The 18,258-nt window shown below is 43.3% G+C and overlaps 1 protein-coding gene across 2 annotated transcripts in view; it reads right to left on the bottom strand.

Annotated features, from left to right (window-relative positions):
- LOC142145880 (uncharacterized) overlaps nucleotides 1-18,258 on the bottom strand; it is a 110,711-nt gene that overhangs the window by 6,452 nt on the left and 86,001 nt on the right. Inside the window, exon 10 of one of the 2 annotated variants that reach the window (XM_075204606.1) lies at nucleotides 17,008-17,075. In XM_075204606.1, coding sequence (XP_075060707.1) covers nucleotides 17,047-17,075 — 29 coding nt within the window. In that variant the 3' untranslated portion in view covers nucleotides 17,008-17,046. The remainder of the gene's footprint in view (nucleotides 1-17,007; nucleotides 17,076-18,258) is intronic. The other variant, XM_075204605.1, reaches the window with a different exon arrangement.

The raw sequence follows: 18,258 nt of genomic DNA, 5'->3' as shown, positions 1-18,258 counted from the left end.
GCGTGCCCTTGTACGTCGATGCGTACCGTACGCATCTTTTCAGACAAAGACAACCAAGTTTGCTAGACTTTTCTTGAAATGACTTTATCCAATTTACTGACTTCGACAGTTCCACACTTTGATAGTGTAATAAACTATCACCCAATCACCGTTTCAAGTTCAGGATTGTACAATACTTCTCCACAGACCATGATCTCGGTATCTGGTACCACCCTTTCAGTCTCTTTCTCAGTGTTACTCTTATGAGACCGTTTTCCACACTTCAACACAGTAGGAACACATTTGACAACTAAACCAATTGCTAAGATGACACCCAGTATAAGGAGAAGGAGCTTACCTACACTCGCAATCATTTCCTGTACCCACTCCCCCAGACCGGAGAACCATTTTGCTGGGTTCAACCATGAGAACCAACCTGCCACCTTTTCCCCGACCTCATATAACGAAGAATTATGGCTATTTCGAAATTCCCATTTCAGCTGCAAAATTTCATCCATCTTCCGGTCTATAACCTCTTTAGGGTCTTCCGTATTATTAGTAATGTACGTGCAACATTTGACACCGAACTGGGTGGCCAGTGTCACACAGTACCCACCAGTAATAGAGGTGAGATAATTTAGTACCAGTCTATGTTGCACCAACTCCTTCTTGTACGCTTGTAGCTCCCTTCCAGTATACCTGAAAGTGTCATCATACATCTCGGTGATATTATCTATTAATTTAGCTAGGTCTTGGATATATTTAAAGTTTAATGTTCCCCGAGCGGTCCTGGTGAGATCTAGAGCAACCATAACTTGGAAACCAGCAGTTTCACTAATCAATTTTGTAGCTATGGGTTCCTCACCAGGAATCATATTTCTCTTGCCACGGTGTTCATACTGTGTGTGTATGTATGGTGGTGATGTAGTCTTGTGAATATCTACCATTTCTTCATGAGTAATAGTCATGATTTCAGGAACCAGTTTAGCTATGAAACACAAGCCCTTGGAACTCGGAGTCACCCAGGAATAAGCTTTCCTTCCACAAACAAAATACACATAATCAGGGAGAACATAAGGAACAGTATGCCCATGAATTATATCACACAGAGTTTTGATAAAACTACCCATGCCTAGTGTCTCCATCTGCTCTAGACACGTGTCGGCATTAATGATATTTTCACATTTATCTGTAGAGACTTTTCCAATAGATACCTTCTTATGTTTGGTTATACGCCCTAACTTGTGACTTCCATCAGCATTCCTGCCTAGTAGTGACCTTGTGAGTCTCTCTCTAAAATGAGTGTGGCGAGCCATTGTCTGATCTGATAGGTTAGCCTCCCAATTCTCCAGGCGCTTTGCATGAGATATGTTTAGGCACAGCAAAGATCTGCCTATGGAGTATTGTCGAAGCGTCAGACTAGGGGACCTAGTGTTATTGTACCTCCCTTCTATGGGCCTCCCACCCCTTAATTCGAGTACTTCGGATATGTTTAGCGGGAATGGCACTAGTCCTATGTTATGCTGCCCTTGAGGCACGTGAGAGCACACCCAACATTCAGTTTGGTTTAGCACCTTACCCACCAGGGAGTGATAATCCTCCAAAGGATGCCCGCCTATATTCAGAGTACTGGGGGACTGGCATCGTTGGATGCATCTCTCGTCAACTAGGGAGTTGCAGAACTTGCAGATACAATACTCATCAGACAATAGCCCCTCACACTGCCTCCGAGTTCCTGAGCTAGCAGACCTTTTCATAACCCCTGGACCAAGTTTGATAATGGGCTGCTCAGGATATCCTATTAACTTTTCTTCGGCCTCTATTTTATCCGTATCACTCCCAGAACTCTCCTCCGTCCTCCATCCTCCTTCACAAAAATAGAATGTCCTAGAAAAAGTAAAAACAAGGAAAATTCTGGAACAAAAGAAAAACAAAAACCGCCACTCCATCGCTGGAAAGATAGTTCTGAGGCAACGTCTCTGGTTCAGGTGTCTCAACTGCAGGCTTTAGGTCTCCCGGAACAGGCTCACTAGTGACAGCTCTATGTCGTCGGTCTGAGTCTTGTCTTGCGCTTTCTCCGGATTATGGACTCTCCTGCAGTGGGTGGAATGGACCCAAGTGTCTCTCTCTGCAACCTTCAGTGATGTAGTACTGGTCAGCAGCACTTGGTACGGGCCTTCCCAACGGTCTGTTAAACAACCTGAACGTAAGAAATTGCGGATCATAACATAGTCTCCAGGTTCAACATCATGACAGTTCGTTTCTGGCATACCAGGTGACAGCATTTTTAGTTTTTGTTGTTTCAGCTGTCTACTCATTCTTATAAGATATTGTACAGTCACTTCATTATTACACTTTAAGTCGTCTTGTGGACTCACGATCAAATGAGGTTGTCGTCCGAACAGTATCTCAAAGGGGGACAGATTAAGAGGAGGTCTAGGAGTGGTTCGAATGCTGTGGAGGACCAACGGCAAAGCCTCAGGCCATGCCAACCCAGTTTCAGCCATTATCTTACCTAGTTTGTTCTTGATAGTACCGTTTACTCTCTCCACCTTACCAATGGCTTGTGGTCGGTAAGGGGTGTGAAATCTGCTACTGATTCCCATGAGTTTACACATATTTTAGAAGACATCACCAGTAAAATGGGTACCCCTATCACTTTCAATGATTCTAGGGATACCGAACCTACACACAAAGTCTTGTACAATTTTCTTTGCAGTGAACACAGCAGTATTAGTGGCTGTCGGATATGCTTCTACCCAACCGGAAAACACATCAATGCACACTAACACATACTTTAGATTCCTGCACGGTGGTAGTTGGATATAGTCAATTTGTATTACCTGAAAAGGTCCGTCTGTAGGAGGGATGTGGGATGGCTCAGTTGGAATAGTTTTCCCAACATTTTTCCTCAAACAAGTAAGACATGACATTGCTTTCTTACCAGCTTGAGAGGAAAATCCGGGAGCACACCAGTATGCTCTCACCAGTTTGCACATACCTTCTTTACCCAGGTGAGTCAGGCCGTGTGCTGCTTCAGCCAGGCTTGGATAGTATGTTCGGGGAGCTACAGGCTTACCTTACCTTACCTTACCAGAGTCCTGAGGACTCTTGACCACATCCCTTCACCTTCCAGACCGCCTTCTCCTGCAGGGAACACAAATCTTGCATTTCAATTAATTTCTGCGTGTCTAATGTCTGAAAAACCATCATAGTCTCGGTCTATACAATCATAGGTTGCCCTGCTGCCCATTTAGCAGCTTTGTCTGCCCTGTTGTTGCCCAATGACACTGGGTCTTCTTCAAAGGTATGGGCTTTGCACTTTATGACGGCTACTGTTCTGGGTAACTGTATCGCTGTCAGAAGTCCTTTTATGTGTTGTGAATGTGCTACTGGTGTACCTGCTGCTGTCGTAAAGTTTCTAAGACGCCAAAGGGCCCCAAAATCGTGCACTACCACGAAGGCGTACCTAGAGTCAGTATATATATTGGCTGATTTACCCTCTGCCAGTTCACACGCTCTCTTTAGTGCTACTAGTTCCGCCACCTGGGCTGAGTGAGGTGGACCAAGGGGTTCAGCTTCTACCACATCCTGATCATCTACAACAGCGTAACCAGTACATAGCTCTCCTGTCTCTGTTTGTCTATGGCAACTTCCGTCTGTATAAAACGTAAAATCTACATTTTCTAAGGGGGTGTCACGTATGTCGGGCCTTGCAGTAAAGGTCTGATTCAGGTGTTCCATACAGTCATACGTGTCAGTATTCTTGCCTAACTCATCATCAACCAGGGTCTCCTCACCTCCCACCCTTTGTGTCTCTTGAGACACATACGGAAGGTATGTAGCTGGATTTAGGGTGCTACATCGTTTGATGGTGATGTTTGAGGGTGCCATCAGGGCTAGTTCCCACTTTGTGAATCTAACTGAAGAAACATGTCTGGTTTGGGCTGAATTTAACAGAGCTGATACAGCATGGGGTGTATAGATGGTTGAATTATGTCCTAATACTACATCCTCGCTCTTACTTACTAGAAGGGCCGTTGCTGCTACACTTCTGAGACATGTTGGGAGTGACCTTGCCACATTGTCTAATTGTGCACTGTAGTATGCTACCGGTCTGCTAGCGTCACCATGTTTCTGTGCGAGGACACCTGCTGCACAGCCATCAGCTTCTGTACAAAATAGCTCAAAAGGCTTTTCATAATCAGGTATTCCCAATGCAGGTGCTCTTGTCAGACTATCTTTAAGGTTAAAGAACGCTTGCTCTGACTCTTCTGTGTGTACGACACGTTCTGGTTTTGAGGAAGAGACTAGCTCCTGCAATGGTAATGCCAGAATAGAAAAACCTGGGATCCAGGACCTACAGTATCCACACATCCCCAAGAAAGTACGAATCTGCTTCTGGCTCTGCGGCAGGGTCATGTGTTGTATGGCCTCAATTCTGTCGGTTGTCAGGTGTCTTAGCCCCTTAGTGAGGCAGTGTCCTAAGTATTTGACCTTAGTCTGACATGGCTGTAATTTATCCTTTGCCACCTTGAGCCCTGTTTGTGAAAGATGAAGCAACAACAATTTAGTATCATGTAAACATGACATAAAAGAATCAGAGCACAACAACAAATCGTCCACATACTGAATTAGAACAGACCCATTGTGGGGTTGAAAGGATTGCAAACAGTCATGTAAGGCTTGGGAGAAAATACTGGGGCTGTCAATGAACCCCTGGGGTAGTCTGGTCCATGTGTATTGCACTCCCCTGTAGGAGAATGCAAAAAGGTATTGGCAGTCAGGGTGAAGAGGGACTGAAAGGAAAGCAGAACATAGATCAATGACAGTAAAATGACTGGCAGACGGTGGAATCTGCATGAGGATGACAGCTGGATTTGGCACTACGGGGAATTGGCTCTCAACAACTTTGTTAATTCCCCTTAAGTCCTGGACTAATCTATAGCCCCTCCCCCCACTCTTTTTCACAGGGAAAATGGGACTATTTGCTGTACTGGCTGTACGAATTAAAATCCCTTGTTGTAACAGCCTCTCAATAACAGGATATACCCCTAGTTCCACCTCCGGTTTTAATGGATACTGTGGGATTTTTGGAGCTATCCTACCACTTTTTAGATTGACCATGACAGGGGCTACGTTTGCCATCAGTCCAGTGTCCTGTCCATCTCTGGTCCATAGGGAACCTGGTATTTCCAGCAACATCCCCTTTACTTGAGATGTACTTTGTTCTATAACAGGAGAGTGTAACATTAACCTTTGAGGGGTGTCCAATATGTCCTGTACCTCATGTGCAACCTTCTCGGGTATATCTAGGAACACACCATCTGAAGTACAGTATATGACACATCCCATTTTACATAACAAGTCTCTCCCTAGTAAGTTAGTAGGAGCCGCTGCAGCTAAGAGAAACGAATGCTTAGTATGCAGAGGGCCGATAGTAACTTCAGCGGGTTTAGTTAGAGGATAATGTAACACTTTTCCCGTCACCCCCATAGCTGGAATAGCTGGAATGGTTTTACTGGTCACCTGTAGATTGAAAGGAGAGGTTATCACAGATCGGGCCGCCCCTGTATCTACAAGAAAAGTTTGTTTCCTACCAGCTATGTCAACTATCATTGTTGGTTCTTCACTCTGACTCTCAGTTAACCTCACTGGCTGTAGACTACAGGTATGACCTGACCCCTAGCGCTGACTATTATTTTCTCGCGCAGCATTTGCTGCTATAATATGCGCGGGTAGCTGTGTGTTCTCTTGCCTATGTGTGTTTTTCCGTGGAGGATACCTATATGATTTCCCCCTTGATGTTTCTTTCCTTGCTTCTGGACAGAATCTCCTTATGTGTCCCTCTTTCTTACAGCGAAAACATACCATGGCCTTTTTACTTGAGTTGTATGCTTGGTATGATTGTGGTTGTGTGTGTATTCCTTCTAAAGCCTGAATACTCACCGTCATCAACCTATCACCTTTCTCTTCTTTTTTCCTAAAGATATTTTTGTCATGTTCCACAGCAGACTCCCTAAGAGAGTCTACTGTGATACCTCTCCAGTTAGGTAATGAGGTTTGTACCCTGGTTTTTAAATTTTCCCTAAGACCATCCATTAACACTCCTACAGCTACTTCCCTGTGATGTGGATCCTCTCTTATGTCAGTTACTCCGGTAAAGTGTGTTATTGATGCTAGCGCCCTAGAAAAATAGTCTGCTGCTGTTTCACTATCCTTTTGCTTAATGGTGAAAATCTTACTCCAATTTACTACTACTGGAAAATAGATGGCTAAATGTTTGACAATTTGTTCTATATTCTTTTGGTTAATCTCATCAGTCAAGGTGTCATCTTCCTTCAACAAACAATCTTCAATGAATTTTTGTATGTTAGTATTGGGAGGAAGACACGCCCTCAACACTACACGCCAATCCTTATTGGTTGGTTCGTGGGCATTTCCTAAGTCTTTAACAAATTTCTGACACTTAGCCAACTCTTTTCTAGGATCTGGGAATTCAGTCATAATGGAACGTAATTCTGATCTAGTCCAGGGACAATGCATTGTAACATTTCTTAAAGGAACTACACCATCCTTGTCCGGTTTCCCATTGGGAACTGATATTGTGCGGACTGGGAACGCACCCTCTGGTACACTAACTTCAGGGGACACTACAGGATTTGCTAGTTCTAGATTTAAAACGCTTTCACTTCTAGTGATCACGCTACTCTCACCTATCTCAGCCATTTTCTCATACTTGCGCTGAGCCTCTAGTACACTAACAGCATGGGCAATGGCCGAAATCACAGTGGGTTCATCTTCATTTTCAGATACACTTGGTTGAAACTGGCTTAAAACAGGGTACAACAGAAATATCAGCTCCTCGATATCCTGCCTCTCCATAAAATTCTGTTGAGTATTACTGAACTGGTAGTACCGGGGTTTTATACCCGTTTGTACCAGCGTAATTCCTCTCAGCCGTTCAACCCAAGTCACAAGCACGGTTGTACAACCATGCAGTCCGATCGCACCGCTTAGCAATACTAACTATCACTAAACTTTGCGATTACTCTTGGGGAGAAAGTTTCCAAAAGCTTTTTAACTGTTCTCTTTTCAAACAGGGCTTTTGCTGCCAGTATACCTGCCTTGTATACTACCTCGGTTGCAAGCCCGCTTCGTCAAGCGGCAACCGATATCCCTGTCTTTTTGACAGTAAATCAACTTTCACTTCAAAATCATACAATCACAAAACACATACACCTTAGTTTTCTGCGCAGAAAATCAACAATATTCCCAACAATAGTGATAGTGTTTCAGAGACTTTCACAAGTGATTTATACTATGCATGTATAACTATCAAATTGATTGTTTAACCACGTGGCAAATCTACCGGAAGTTCGCGTACGCACAGCAGGAAATACACATACGCTAAGCAATGTAATACAGTTAAAACGCACAATGACAGAAAAAAGAAACAGTTTTCTCTTTTGTCCCTAGGTTCTAGTTAGCGTGCCCTAGATAATGCAAAACGGACATTCGGTTTGGCAACACAGAGTAAAATTCAGGTTTTGAACACCATGCGTTCTTACCCGTTTATGACGCGTCTCCACCCTTTGTTGAGGAACCGAAATCCGTTGGTCTTGCGTATCATCGGCAATGAAACCTCCAAAGCTCACGAGCCCCCAAATTGTTAATGTGCGTATCGTCGCTAACCAATAACGATTGTCGAACCTCGATTTGTGTTTCCAAAGCACAAAGATTTATTCGCAATAAGTAGAATAATATGCTCAAGTGAAGTAATAGTAAATACAGCCGTTACTTATCGCAGGCGCTCTGGATCCAGTGCAGTCATTCAATCCTGAAGTCTGGGGACAAGATGTCTGCATACTGGATCACAAGCTGCTGCTTATATACACACGATCAAATACAGTAATACAATGAAGATGGTATGGCTTGCATCTATTGGTCCGGGTCTCAGGAATGTCCAAGGGGTCGTCAATCATTGGCTGGTTCATCCTAAGGAATCCAAAGGAGGGGGTGATCTCTGCAGGGGGTATGCTCTGCTCTTCCCGCCAGGATTCCTTAGTCTTAAGTAGTTCATAATTCCCTATCATTCATAACTTGCGTATGCACTCTGCGATTCCCTCGCAGAGTGAACCAAACAGTAGGATATGTAACAAGGTTCATTATGATACCACTCATGATGTTATTCCTTTAACCCGTTCCGTGTATTTCACTAATATGCATGTAACTCTGATATAACATATAAATACTACTATATTTCGACATAACTGACTATGTGTTGCAACTACCATTAATGTATACTATTTTATAAGTATGCGTGTTTGTGCGAATGTATAGTAAAAGACCAATTACTGTTGCTGCCACGTGTAGTGGATGCGTACGCCCTTTCACGCCGTAGCGTGCCCTTGTACGTCGATGCCTACCGTACGCATCTTTTCAGACAAAGACAACCAAGTTTGCTAGACTTTAATTGAAATGACTTTATCCAATTTACTGACTTCGACACCAGTATAAGAGGCAGGGTGCTGGACACTGGCACAACAGGGTTCCTACAATAGTCCTGCATCAACAGCATAGCAGTTTCAACAGAAACGTGTAACTTTCTGCAGGTATTTGTGACCATCCATGGCAGGGTTTCTTAACCTATTTTGTGCTATTGACCCTTTTGGCAGTCACTGGAAGCCTATTTCTATTGTTGACAATTCACATGTACTGCTAATGTTACTGTAGTTTGTTGCATACATTCATAATTGAAAGAAATGCTACATTTCAGTTAGAGGTTAGTGAAAATATGCATATACTTGGCATATGCCAAGTCCCACCAGCCTATCAATGTCAGTGGCTTGATATTTCTAGAGAGAATAGTTTGTGCAAGTGATTTTATGTCCTACTTTTAGTATCTATGCACACAATAATTGTTAGGTTTTTCAAGCACTTTTATAAAACTGGTTATAGGATCTGGTGCTAATCTAGATTGGCGCTGGCCGACCAGAGGTGCGGAGTCAAGCGAGCTCCCCGGTATTCACCAAGAATGGACTTAGCTGCCGAGAGCTTGCAGGTCTCAGTCCACTGGCCTGCCTCCAGATGTAGCACTAGCGGAGATTAGGCAAGTAGTACAAGTAGGTGGTGGAAAGAAAATCTCGTAGTCAGACAAGCTGGATCTGTTATACAATCGGTAGGCAAGGTACAGAATCAGCAGATGGTCTAAGAGTGAATAAAGTCCAGGTTCGGTACACGATTGGGCGGCAGAGACAAAATCAGAAGGCGGAGTTCAAGGTCAGAATAGTCGGGTCTGGTACACAAGGAGTTAGCAGCAGATAGTCAACAAGCCGAGATAATACATGAACGCAGGAGAACGAGAATAGTCAAACAGGCAGCACTGGTACACAGGAGTCAGGCAAGGAACCGAGTAGCACAAGAAATCCATGAAGTGAATGGACACTTTGCTCTGACACTAACAAGTTTGAATTCCCCGCCCTGAGTAGCGGTCATGTGACCGCCGATATCTGGAAGTGCGGCTCCGAGAGCAGAGAGAGCCCGCACTGGAGCGTGCAATTAACTAAAGGCCAAATCGCATTATTTCAAACCATAATCACAATTTTAATACATGGAAAGTATACAAACCACTCAATGTATTAAGCAGTGGATTGCCAAACTGCAGAAAACAGAGCTGGTTCAGACAGTCAAGTTAGCTGAAATGGCTTGCTTATCAGAATGGTAAAAATTTAAAGGATTTTTTTTTTTTTTTTAAAGAAAATCCCTCCCATCCATGTTCTATAAGTCAGGATTGGATCCGGTCCTCTAGGGTATGCTTGAAAAAATGATGGGGCCCCAGAGTACTGGGCCACAGCCAAGTAGCATTGGGCTCCTCCTGGTACCCCTTGCCTAAGGATACCAGGGTTATGCGCTTAAAATACACTATTTTGGTGCTACAAGTGCCAACATGCACATGTGCAACAGAGCATATTTGCACTTGTAGTGTCACAAGAGCATGCACTACAAGTGTTGCCCCATTGATAAAAAAAATCACTGTGTCCCCAGTATTATTAATATAAATAGTAGTGCCCCCTTGTTTAAATTAATAATTATAAATGGTGCCTTTATTAAGAAATTAATATGACCCCCCATAATTTCAAAGCAAATTTGGCTGCCTATCAAATACCTAAAATCTTTGTTCTTTTCTTGGCCCCATATAATCTAAAATGAAGAAAGATAATCCACACAACGAAAAACGCTATGGACAGAAATGAACAGATTCAAGGGATGCATTTTGTGCCTCCTTCACGTGACGTCACACATTGCAGTAACCATGGCTGTAACACATCAAATGATCGACTGAGGAGTGGGGGGACTGGAGAAGCTGAAGGGCAGAAACATTTTGATCACTGCTGATGATGTGGGACACAGTCCTGCCCTCCCATTACAAGGGTAAATATAAGGGACACAGTAATAGCATGGGGCACAGGGATGGAACAAGGCAGAGTGAAGGGTCACAGTTATGGAGTGGTGGAAAAGTGAGGGGACAGAGTGAAGGCAAGGAGCACACAGGGCATGATCTAAAGTGAGGAGGAACAGTTATGAAATTGGGCAGTGAGTGGGCACGGTGATGCTATGGCGCACAGTTGTAGGATGTAGAGGGAACAGTGGTAACATGATCAGGGGAACACTACTGGTGTGATACGGAGAGCACAGTGATGGCTTAATGTGGGGAGCATAGAAGGCATAGTGAGCTACCAAATAACTGACTGGTTTTAAGTATTGTCGCCTGCGCACACAGCATTTTGCATATACAGCGCTAGTGTCTTGTTAGAGAGATTTCAGATTTTATATGGTGGGTCAAAGTATAAAATGTCATTGCCTTGTAATTGGTATCATTGCGCAATAACACATTTCTTGTTCTGTATGCTGGGTGCAATTCCGAAGTTCTTTACTTACTCTACATATATGTATAATGTTATGGTATCACTTTTCTTGCATGTATCCTTGATTTAGTTGTCATAATCTTTCCTTATCCTGAATGCTTTCTAAGATGTACCATATCTAGAGATTGCAGTGAAATATAGCATTGTTATACTTGAGAAAAATCTGTTTCTCCTAGTCCTTTGGGGGGGTATCGGGGACATTGAGATATAGCATAGGCAAGATAGGCGTGTGGCACTTCAAGAAAGTTGTTAGCTAGCCCTAGCTCCTCCCCCTCTATACCCACCCTTCCTGTTTAGGCTTCAGTTTATGTATAACCAAGCCCGACAGTAAAGGAGACAATAGAGAGAAAAAACAACAGAGAAAGAGGAAAACAATAATATTTTCTTGAACAAAAGAGACAACATGTCAAACAAAAAGATAAAAGGGTGGGCGCCTACTGTCTTCCAATGGACAGGAGCTCCAGAGCATGAAATTAAGCAAACTGGACAGCCTCGAAAGGCAAGACCAGTTTGACCAGAATCCTCATGCAGAAGTGAACAGAGGTCTGTTTGACAACCAACAGAGATCTTACCATCTTTTGTAAAGCTTGAATTTTGTCCAAGGGCAAGAGCACCCGCTGTAATTGGGTGTCGATTATAAATCCCAAAAAGATCATCCGTTAGGTTGGAATCAACTTGGACATTTTGAAGTTGAAGATCCAACCGTAGGACACTAGAGTCTGGGTATGAGACAGGAGTACCTCCGGGAACTCCACTTTCAGAAGATTGTCCAGATAAGGGTCAATTGCAATCCCCATGGACAGCTACAGGCACAGCTATGATCTTGGTGAAACCCAAAATTGGTAGTAATCTGACTGAACTGCAAACCTGAGGAGGGACTGATGACCTCCCAGATGGGAACATGCAGACAGACATCCTTGATGTCTAGAGCCACCATGAACTCCCCCCTGTTCAATACTGTGAATCACCGACCGCAAAGACTCCATCTTGAATCTGGGTACTCTGACCTGGGTGTTCAAAGATTTCAGATTCAAAATCAGCCTGAACGAACTTTTGGATTTTTTGATCAAGAATAAGTTTCGGATAAATCCTTAAACCTTTTTGTGTTTCCTGAACAGGTATAACTAATCCGGAAGAATTAAAGGAGCGGATGGCCTCTCGCAGAGCCAGTCACTTTCTTGGACATGTGGGAAGCCCCGTGGAAAAGAACCGCCTGGGAGGAAAAACAAGGAGATTGATCATGTACTCCCTTTACCCAGGCATCAATGTTAGATATAAACCATGGCTGATCCCTGAAAAAAAGAAGACGGGCTCTCACCATGACCGACCATAGAGGGTTACTTTTACCTCCTGTTGCTTGACTGATAATTTTATCAAGCTGAGGCCCAAACAAAACAGCCCCAGAAAAAGAAATTGTTTCCAGAGCCTTTTCAGACTCAACATCAGCCCTCCAGGACTTCAGATAGAGAGTCCAAGGAGCTGAGGCAGAAATCTGCACTCCAACGAGCCCCGCATCCAGGGCCACCTCTTCAAAGAAATCCGTAGCTCTCTCCTCCAAAGTAAGCAGTTCAGAAGATGGTCTACCGGCCAACAACTGAGTCCCTTTGAGTGACCATAGAAATGGCGATGAAGGCTGTTCTTCGTACTGAGGAGATCTATAGACCACCAAGTCAGGAAGAGGAACTGGACAAGAATCTATTGCAAGACATCATTATCATTTATTTATATAGCGCCACTAATTCTGCAGTGTTCTACAGAGAACACACTCACATCAGTCCCTGCACCAATAGAGCTTACAGTCTAAATTCCATAACACACACAGACAGATTAGTGTCAATTTGATAGTAGCCAATCAACCTACTAGTATGTTTTTGGATTGTGGGAGGAATAATGTGTGCCCGGAGGAAACCCACCCCACGGAAACACGGACATCAATAAAATGCCATTGAAAGGAGAGAAAAAAACATGAGAGACTTTATTCTACCTCATTTGAACTGAGAGGGGTCTTTTGCAAGTTCCACTAGAAGTAGGGACATTTATTAATTCCTTGCAGGGAGCATCTCTCAAGCAAATGGTGAGGGGCCCACTGACAAAGACGCAATATTAGACATAATTCTTACAAATGGTGACAGAATATCTCATGCAAATGTGGGAGGGAACCTAGGATCCAGGTATATAAGTGAAAGGAGAAAAACAAGTCTAAAGAGAGTGAGAGTCTTGTTGAGGAAGATAAGGTAATTGTAGATCATCTTAATTTTTAGTAGTCAGTGCTCTCTACAGAAAGAGAGAGGCAGGGGCAAGTTAAGTTGCAAGTATATATTCATAAAAACGAGGCGGATACAAGTACATTTACAGAGTAGAAGTTCCCAATAGAACTCTCAAAACTGAAAGTAGATAAATCAATGATACCATATGGGATAGATTCAAGGATACTAAAAGAAATTAAAGGGGTACTGGTAACACCATTAACATAATTATTCAAACAGTCACTAGCTACAGGAGTAATTCCAGAGGACTGGAAAAGAGCGAATGTAGTCCCACTGCACAAAACTGAAAGAAAGAGTCAAGCAACTTCCGACCAGTTAGACATACAGCAGTAGTAGGGAAATTGATGGAAACACTCTTAAAAGAAGGAGTTGTAGAATATCTTAAATCTAGTAACTTACAGGATCCCAAACAGCATGGCTTTACTGGGGGAAGATAATGTCAAACAAATCTTTTTGACTTTTTTTGACTGGGTCACTAAAGTAATAAACCAGGGGGGTGTAGATGTAGATTATTTAAATCTTAGTAAAGCTTTTGACACTGTCCCACATTGAGAATGTTAAATAAACTTGAAAGTTTAGGACTGGATTCTAAGGTGGTTGAATGGATAAGATCTTGGTTGCAGGATAGAAATCAGAGAGTTACAGTAAATGGAGTGCATTCACAGAAGAGAAAGGTTACCATTGGAGTACCTCAAGGATCTGTACTTGGACCAGTTCTTTTTAATATCATTATTGGTGACATTGCAAATGGTATTGAAGGGAAAGTATGCCTTTTGGCAGATGACACAAAGATATGCAACAGGGTAGACACACCAGGAGGGGTAAAACAAATGACCGATGGTCTAGGAGAATGGTCAAGAGAGTTGGCAACTACAGTTTATATCACAAAAAATGCAAAATCAAGCACTTGAATCTCAAAAACCCAAAGGCTAAAAACAGTATTAATGGTACTATAATGGAAACTACTGAGGAAAGGGATCTAGGAGTCACTATTTCAGGTGACTTAAAAGCAGGTAAGCAATGTAACAAAGCAATGAGAAAGGCAAGTCAGATGCTTGGCTGCAAAGGGAGAGGAATGAGTAGCAGAAAATAAGAAGTAATACCGCCTCAGGAATCTTCAGTAACTGGCGCACAGCCCGTATCAAATCTTCTACACCCCGACGGTCAGAGGGAACTTCTTCCACATAAGAAGACATCAAAATCAACCACTAACTCACCCTCCTCCTAGGAAGAACTATCAGAATCTGACTTATCTCCCTGCAGGGGTGCCACCACCCGCCTGCGTTTATCGGGAGGAGGATGGCAGAGCGGAATACAGCATACTGTCTAAGGAGGAAAAAAAGGAGACCAAACCCAGTACCAAGGCCACAAGACCACGTACCCAGGCCGGTTCTTCAGAATCCACAACTACAAGTCCCTGGCTAAGCGAACCTGAAACAGAATCCACCCCACTCTCCACAGAGGCAGGGGAATTAGGAGAAGGTCTGCACACAGATTGAGACCGCTCCAACTGGGCAAATTCAGCCACAGTATCGTCAGCGACCGAGCTTTTACCTTGTCTTCTACCACCCTACCAGTGTATAACAACAGAAATGATCCTATGTACAGCTGATGGGAGATCTGCTAACATCAACAACTATAGGTGACTTGAGCAGAAAGATCAATATTAGTTACTGTTTATTTCCTGGTGTATCCTTAGCCAGCGATTTATTTGCTACTCAGTGACTAGCAGGAGAATTATTAATCAATAGCTAAAGTTAATCCTGCTCAGATGATTTGTCAGTCGCCGTTCCTCCATCTCATCAGCCAAGCAGGGATGGCTGCCTGTCTCTTCTATTTGGGGCATGTTTGGTTGCCTTATTACGAATTTACCTGTGAGCTATGGTTTCAAAGCCATCTCCGTCGTGGTGGAACACTTTTCTAAAATGCCCACTTTATCCCTTGTAAAGGTCTATCGTCTGCTTCCGAATTGGCCTCTATATTTAAAAAAATAATAATAAAAAAAGGATCTTCTGGCTTCACAGATGCCCACGTGACATCAACTCTATCTGAGGTGTCCAGTTCGTTTCACGCTTTTGGAGATCCTTCAGTAACGAGTTTGGGTGCTTACTTAAAATTCTTCTCTGGTTACCATTACCAGACTCACTGTCAGACAGAACAAGTCAATCAGGATCTAGAACTCTTTTACTTTGCAAGTCTGACTGGAGCAACCTTCTCCCTTGGGCCTAATTCACACACAACAATCTCTATCCACGGGCTCCTCGACTTTCTTCACAATTTTTCGAATCTATCCTACCTTACCAGAGTTTGCTTCTAGTCCTGGTTCTTCTGTTTCAGCGGCAGAAGCTCTGGTACGTGTTTACTCTTGTATCTGGACACAGACCAAGACTACACTCACAGAGGCCTCCCAACAATATAAACAGTCCGCGGACCGTCGTCGGAAAGCCTTCCATCTCCTTCACATTGGAGATAAAGTCTGGCTTTCCAAACGCAATTTGAAAGCTTCGGGTTCCCTCTATGAAGTTGGCTCCTCGCTTTATTGGTGCGTTCAGTATCATTCAGGTCATCAACCATGTGACTTTGTCTACCTCCCTCCCTCAGAATCCGCAGCTGCTTTCATATTTCACTCAAGCCATTGGTGCTTATTGAATTCTTTCAGGAACCCTCCCGACTATCCTCCATAAGAACAATGTCTTATAATGAGTATGAGGCTAGTCCCCTCCTAGACTTCCGCTTCTCCCGTTGCCAGCCTCAGTATCTGGTCCACTGGAAAGGATTCAGGCCGGAGGAGAGGTCTTTGGTGAACAAGGTAAATGAACCAGGAGAAAGCAAAATCTCAGGCGGCAGTGACATCAGCAGCTAGAGCTCTAAATCGCATCCTTTTACTAGGCAACGGGACAGGCATGCGCAGAGCAGCCGGGAGTAGGAAGTGATGTTTAAGCCCTCCCTGCCTTAAATACTATGATGAAATATTCAAGAAAGAGAGCACAGGCTGAAAATCAGCCTTAGGAGGCTGCTAATTAATTACAATTTAGGGCTGGCATAGGTCATAGGCATACCCTGAAATATGTATAAAGAAATGCACAACCAACCTTACTAATGGCAGGACTCCACTGCCATTAGTAAGGTTGATCACATCCCTGCACTCCCCAATCAGTGCCACAGAACTTAATAAAAATTATTACTTGCATACGCCAGGCTGTAGATCATGCCGGGAGAGTGTCCCGACCATTGTCTGGCAACAGTCAGGACGGAAGAGGAAATGACGTCCTGGCCATAATGGCGACGGCTGGGACACACTGATAAGGCAGAGCGAGTCGTTGCGGATAGGCGGTTTGTACCAATTGTAGCATGGAAACCTGTATATAGTCACACAAAAAAAACTGGCAGGAAAGTACACACAATGACAGGGAGATTTAAGATCTTAACAACAACAACAACAAAGGATGCCTGTGGGTCTAATCCAACGAGAAAGGTCACGCCATAGAGGGCAAGGCAAAAGTGGAGTCCAGCCAATGTCCCTAAATGCAGATTAAAATTCTGTTTGAGGCTTTCTTAGCATTTGATTCAAGTACACACACACACACACGAGCGGTGTGGGTGCACAATATTCTATTTGTTGTGAATTAGTAAACAAGTTGATGTTAATGTTCACAAAAAGATGGTTTCATGATTCACCAAAGTATATGGTACAAGACCTAATGGCTACAATATAATATATATTTGGATTTTTGGATATTTTTATATTTGTGTGCTTGTTATATTCTTAGGTTTTATTGTATATTCACAAAAACGTGCAAACTCTATGTATATCATTAGATCACATTTATTACCTTCCACTGTTCTTCTCTCCGATTTCTTCTCTTCCTTTTTCAGATGACTTTCCAGAGGACATTACTACCTGAAGGCAGAACAACAAAAGTGTCTTTAGTATTTTTTTATTACTTACCTCAGTATGGACTTAACTGGTCATTTTGCTACCTGAGGTGGCAATTTAAATGGTGCCTCTCTATATCACAAGTCAACATAAACATTTGCATAAATGTAATGAGAATTATAAAACGCAAACATTTTTACATTTTTCAATTAGGTCTACTAAAAGAAATAAGATGATTTTTATACTCACGATAAATCCTTTTCTCTGATTCCATCTGGGGGACACTGCTACCATGGGTTGTGTGAAGGGGAGGAGTTTGGCACTTAACTAGTTAACTTTGTTACTGTATGCTGCTGACAAACCCCTCCCCTCTGCATCCCCCCTGTAGCCTTCAATTTAAGTATAAATCCCCAAGGAAGGGGAGTCAACCAACCAAAGAGCAAACAGCAGAAGAGCAGAAGGGAGGGAACACAGTGTCCCCCAGATGGAATCAGAGAAACGGATTTATCGTAAGTCCTCTTTTCTCTTTCATCCTATCTGGGGGACACTGCTACCATGGGGACTTTCCAAAGCAGCTCCCTTAAGGGAGGGACTGCTCTGACAGCCCGTAGAGCACTACGGGCAAAACTGGCATCTGCCGACGCAAAGACATTGAATTGGTAAAATTTAGAAAAAGTATGGACCGAGGACCAGGTGGCTGCACTGCACAACTGGTCCGCCGAGTCCCCTTTTCACGCAGCCCAAGACACCCCCACAGAACGTGTAGAATGGGCAACAATACGATCTGGCACAGGTCGGTTAGCATTTATATAAGCCTGCTTAATAGTAGACGTAAGCCATCTAGCAATAGATTGCTTGGAGGCCGACCAATCACGTTTTGAGACGTCAAATAAAATAAACAAAAAATCTGTGCGACGAATCTTTGATGTCCTATGGATATAGATTCGGAGAGCTCTGACTACATCCAGAAATTCCATAGATCCTGTTCCAGACACTTGTGGATCGTCCGTGAACACCAGAACCACTATTTCTTGGTTTACATGAAAACCGGAAACAACTTTTGACAGGAAGGAAGGAACTGTTCTGAGAACTGCCCCATTGTCGTGAAACACCAGATAAGGATCTCGACATGATAGCACCCCCAGCTCTGAAACTCTATAAGCTGAGGCAATTGCAAGTAGAAAAACAACTTTCCATGTTAACAACC

Source organism: Mixophyes fleayi, chromosome 1 (genome assembly GCF_038048845.1).
Source record: "Mixophyes fleayi isolate aMixFle1 chromosome 1, aMixFle1.hap1, whole genome shotgun sequence".
Taxonomy (NCBI): Eukaryota; Metazoa; Chordata; class Amphibia; order Anura; family Limnodynastidae; genus Mixophyes; species Mixophyes fleayi.
This window is presented reverse-complemented; position numbering and strand designations above follow the sequence as displayed.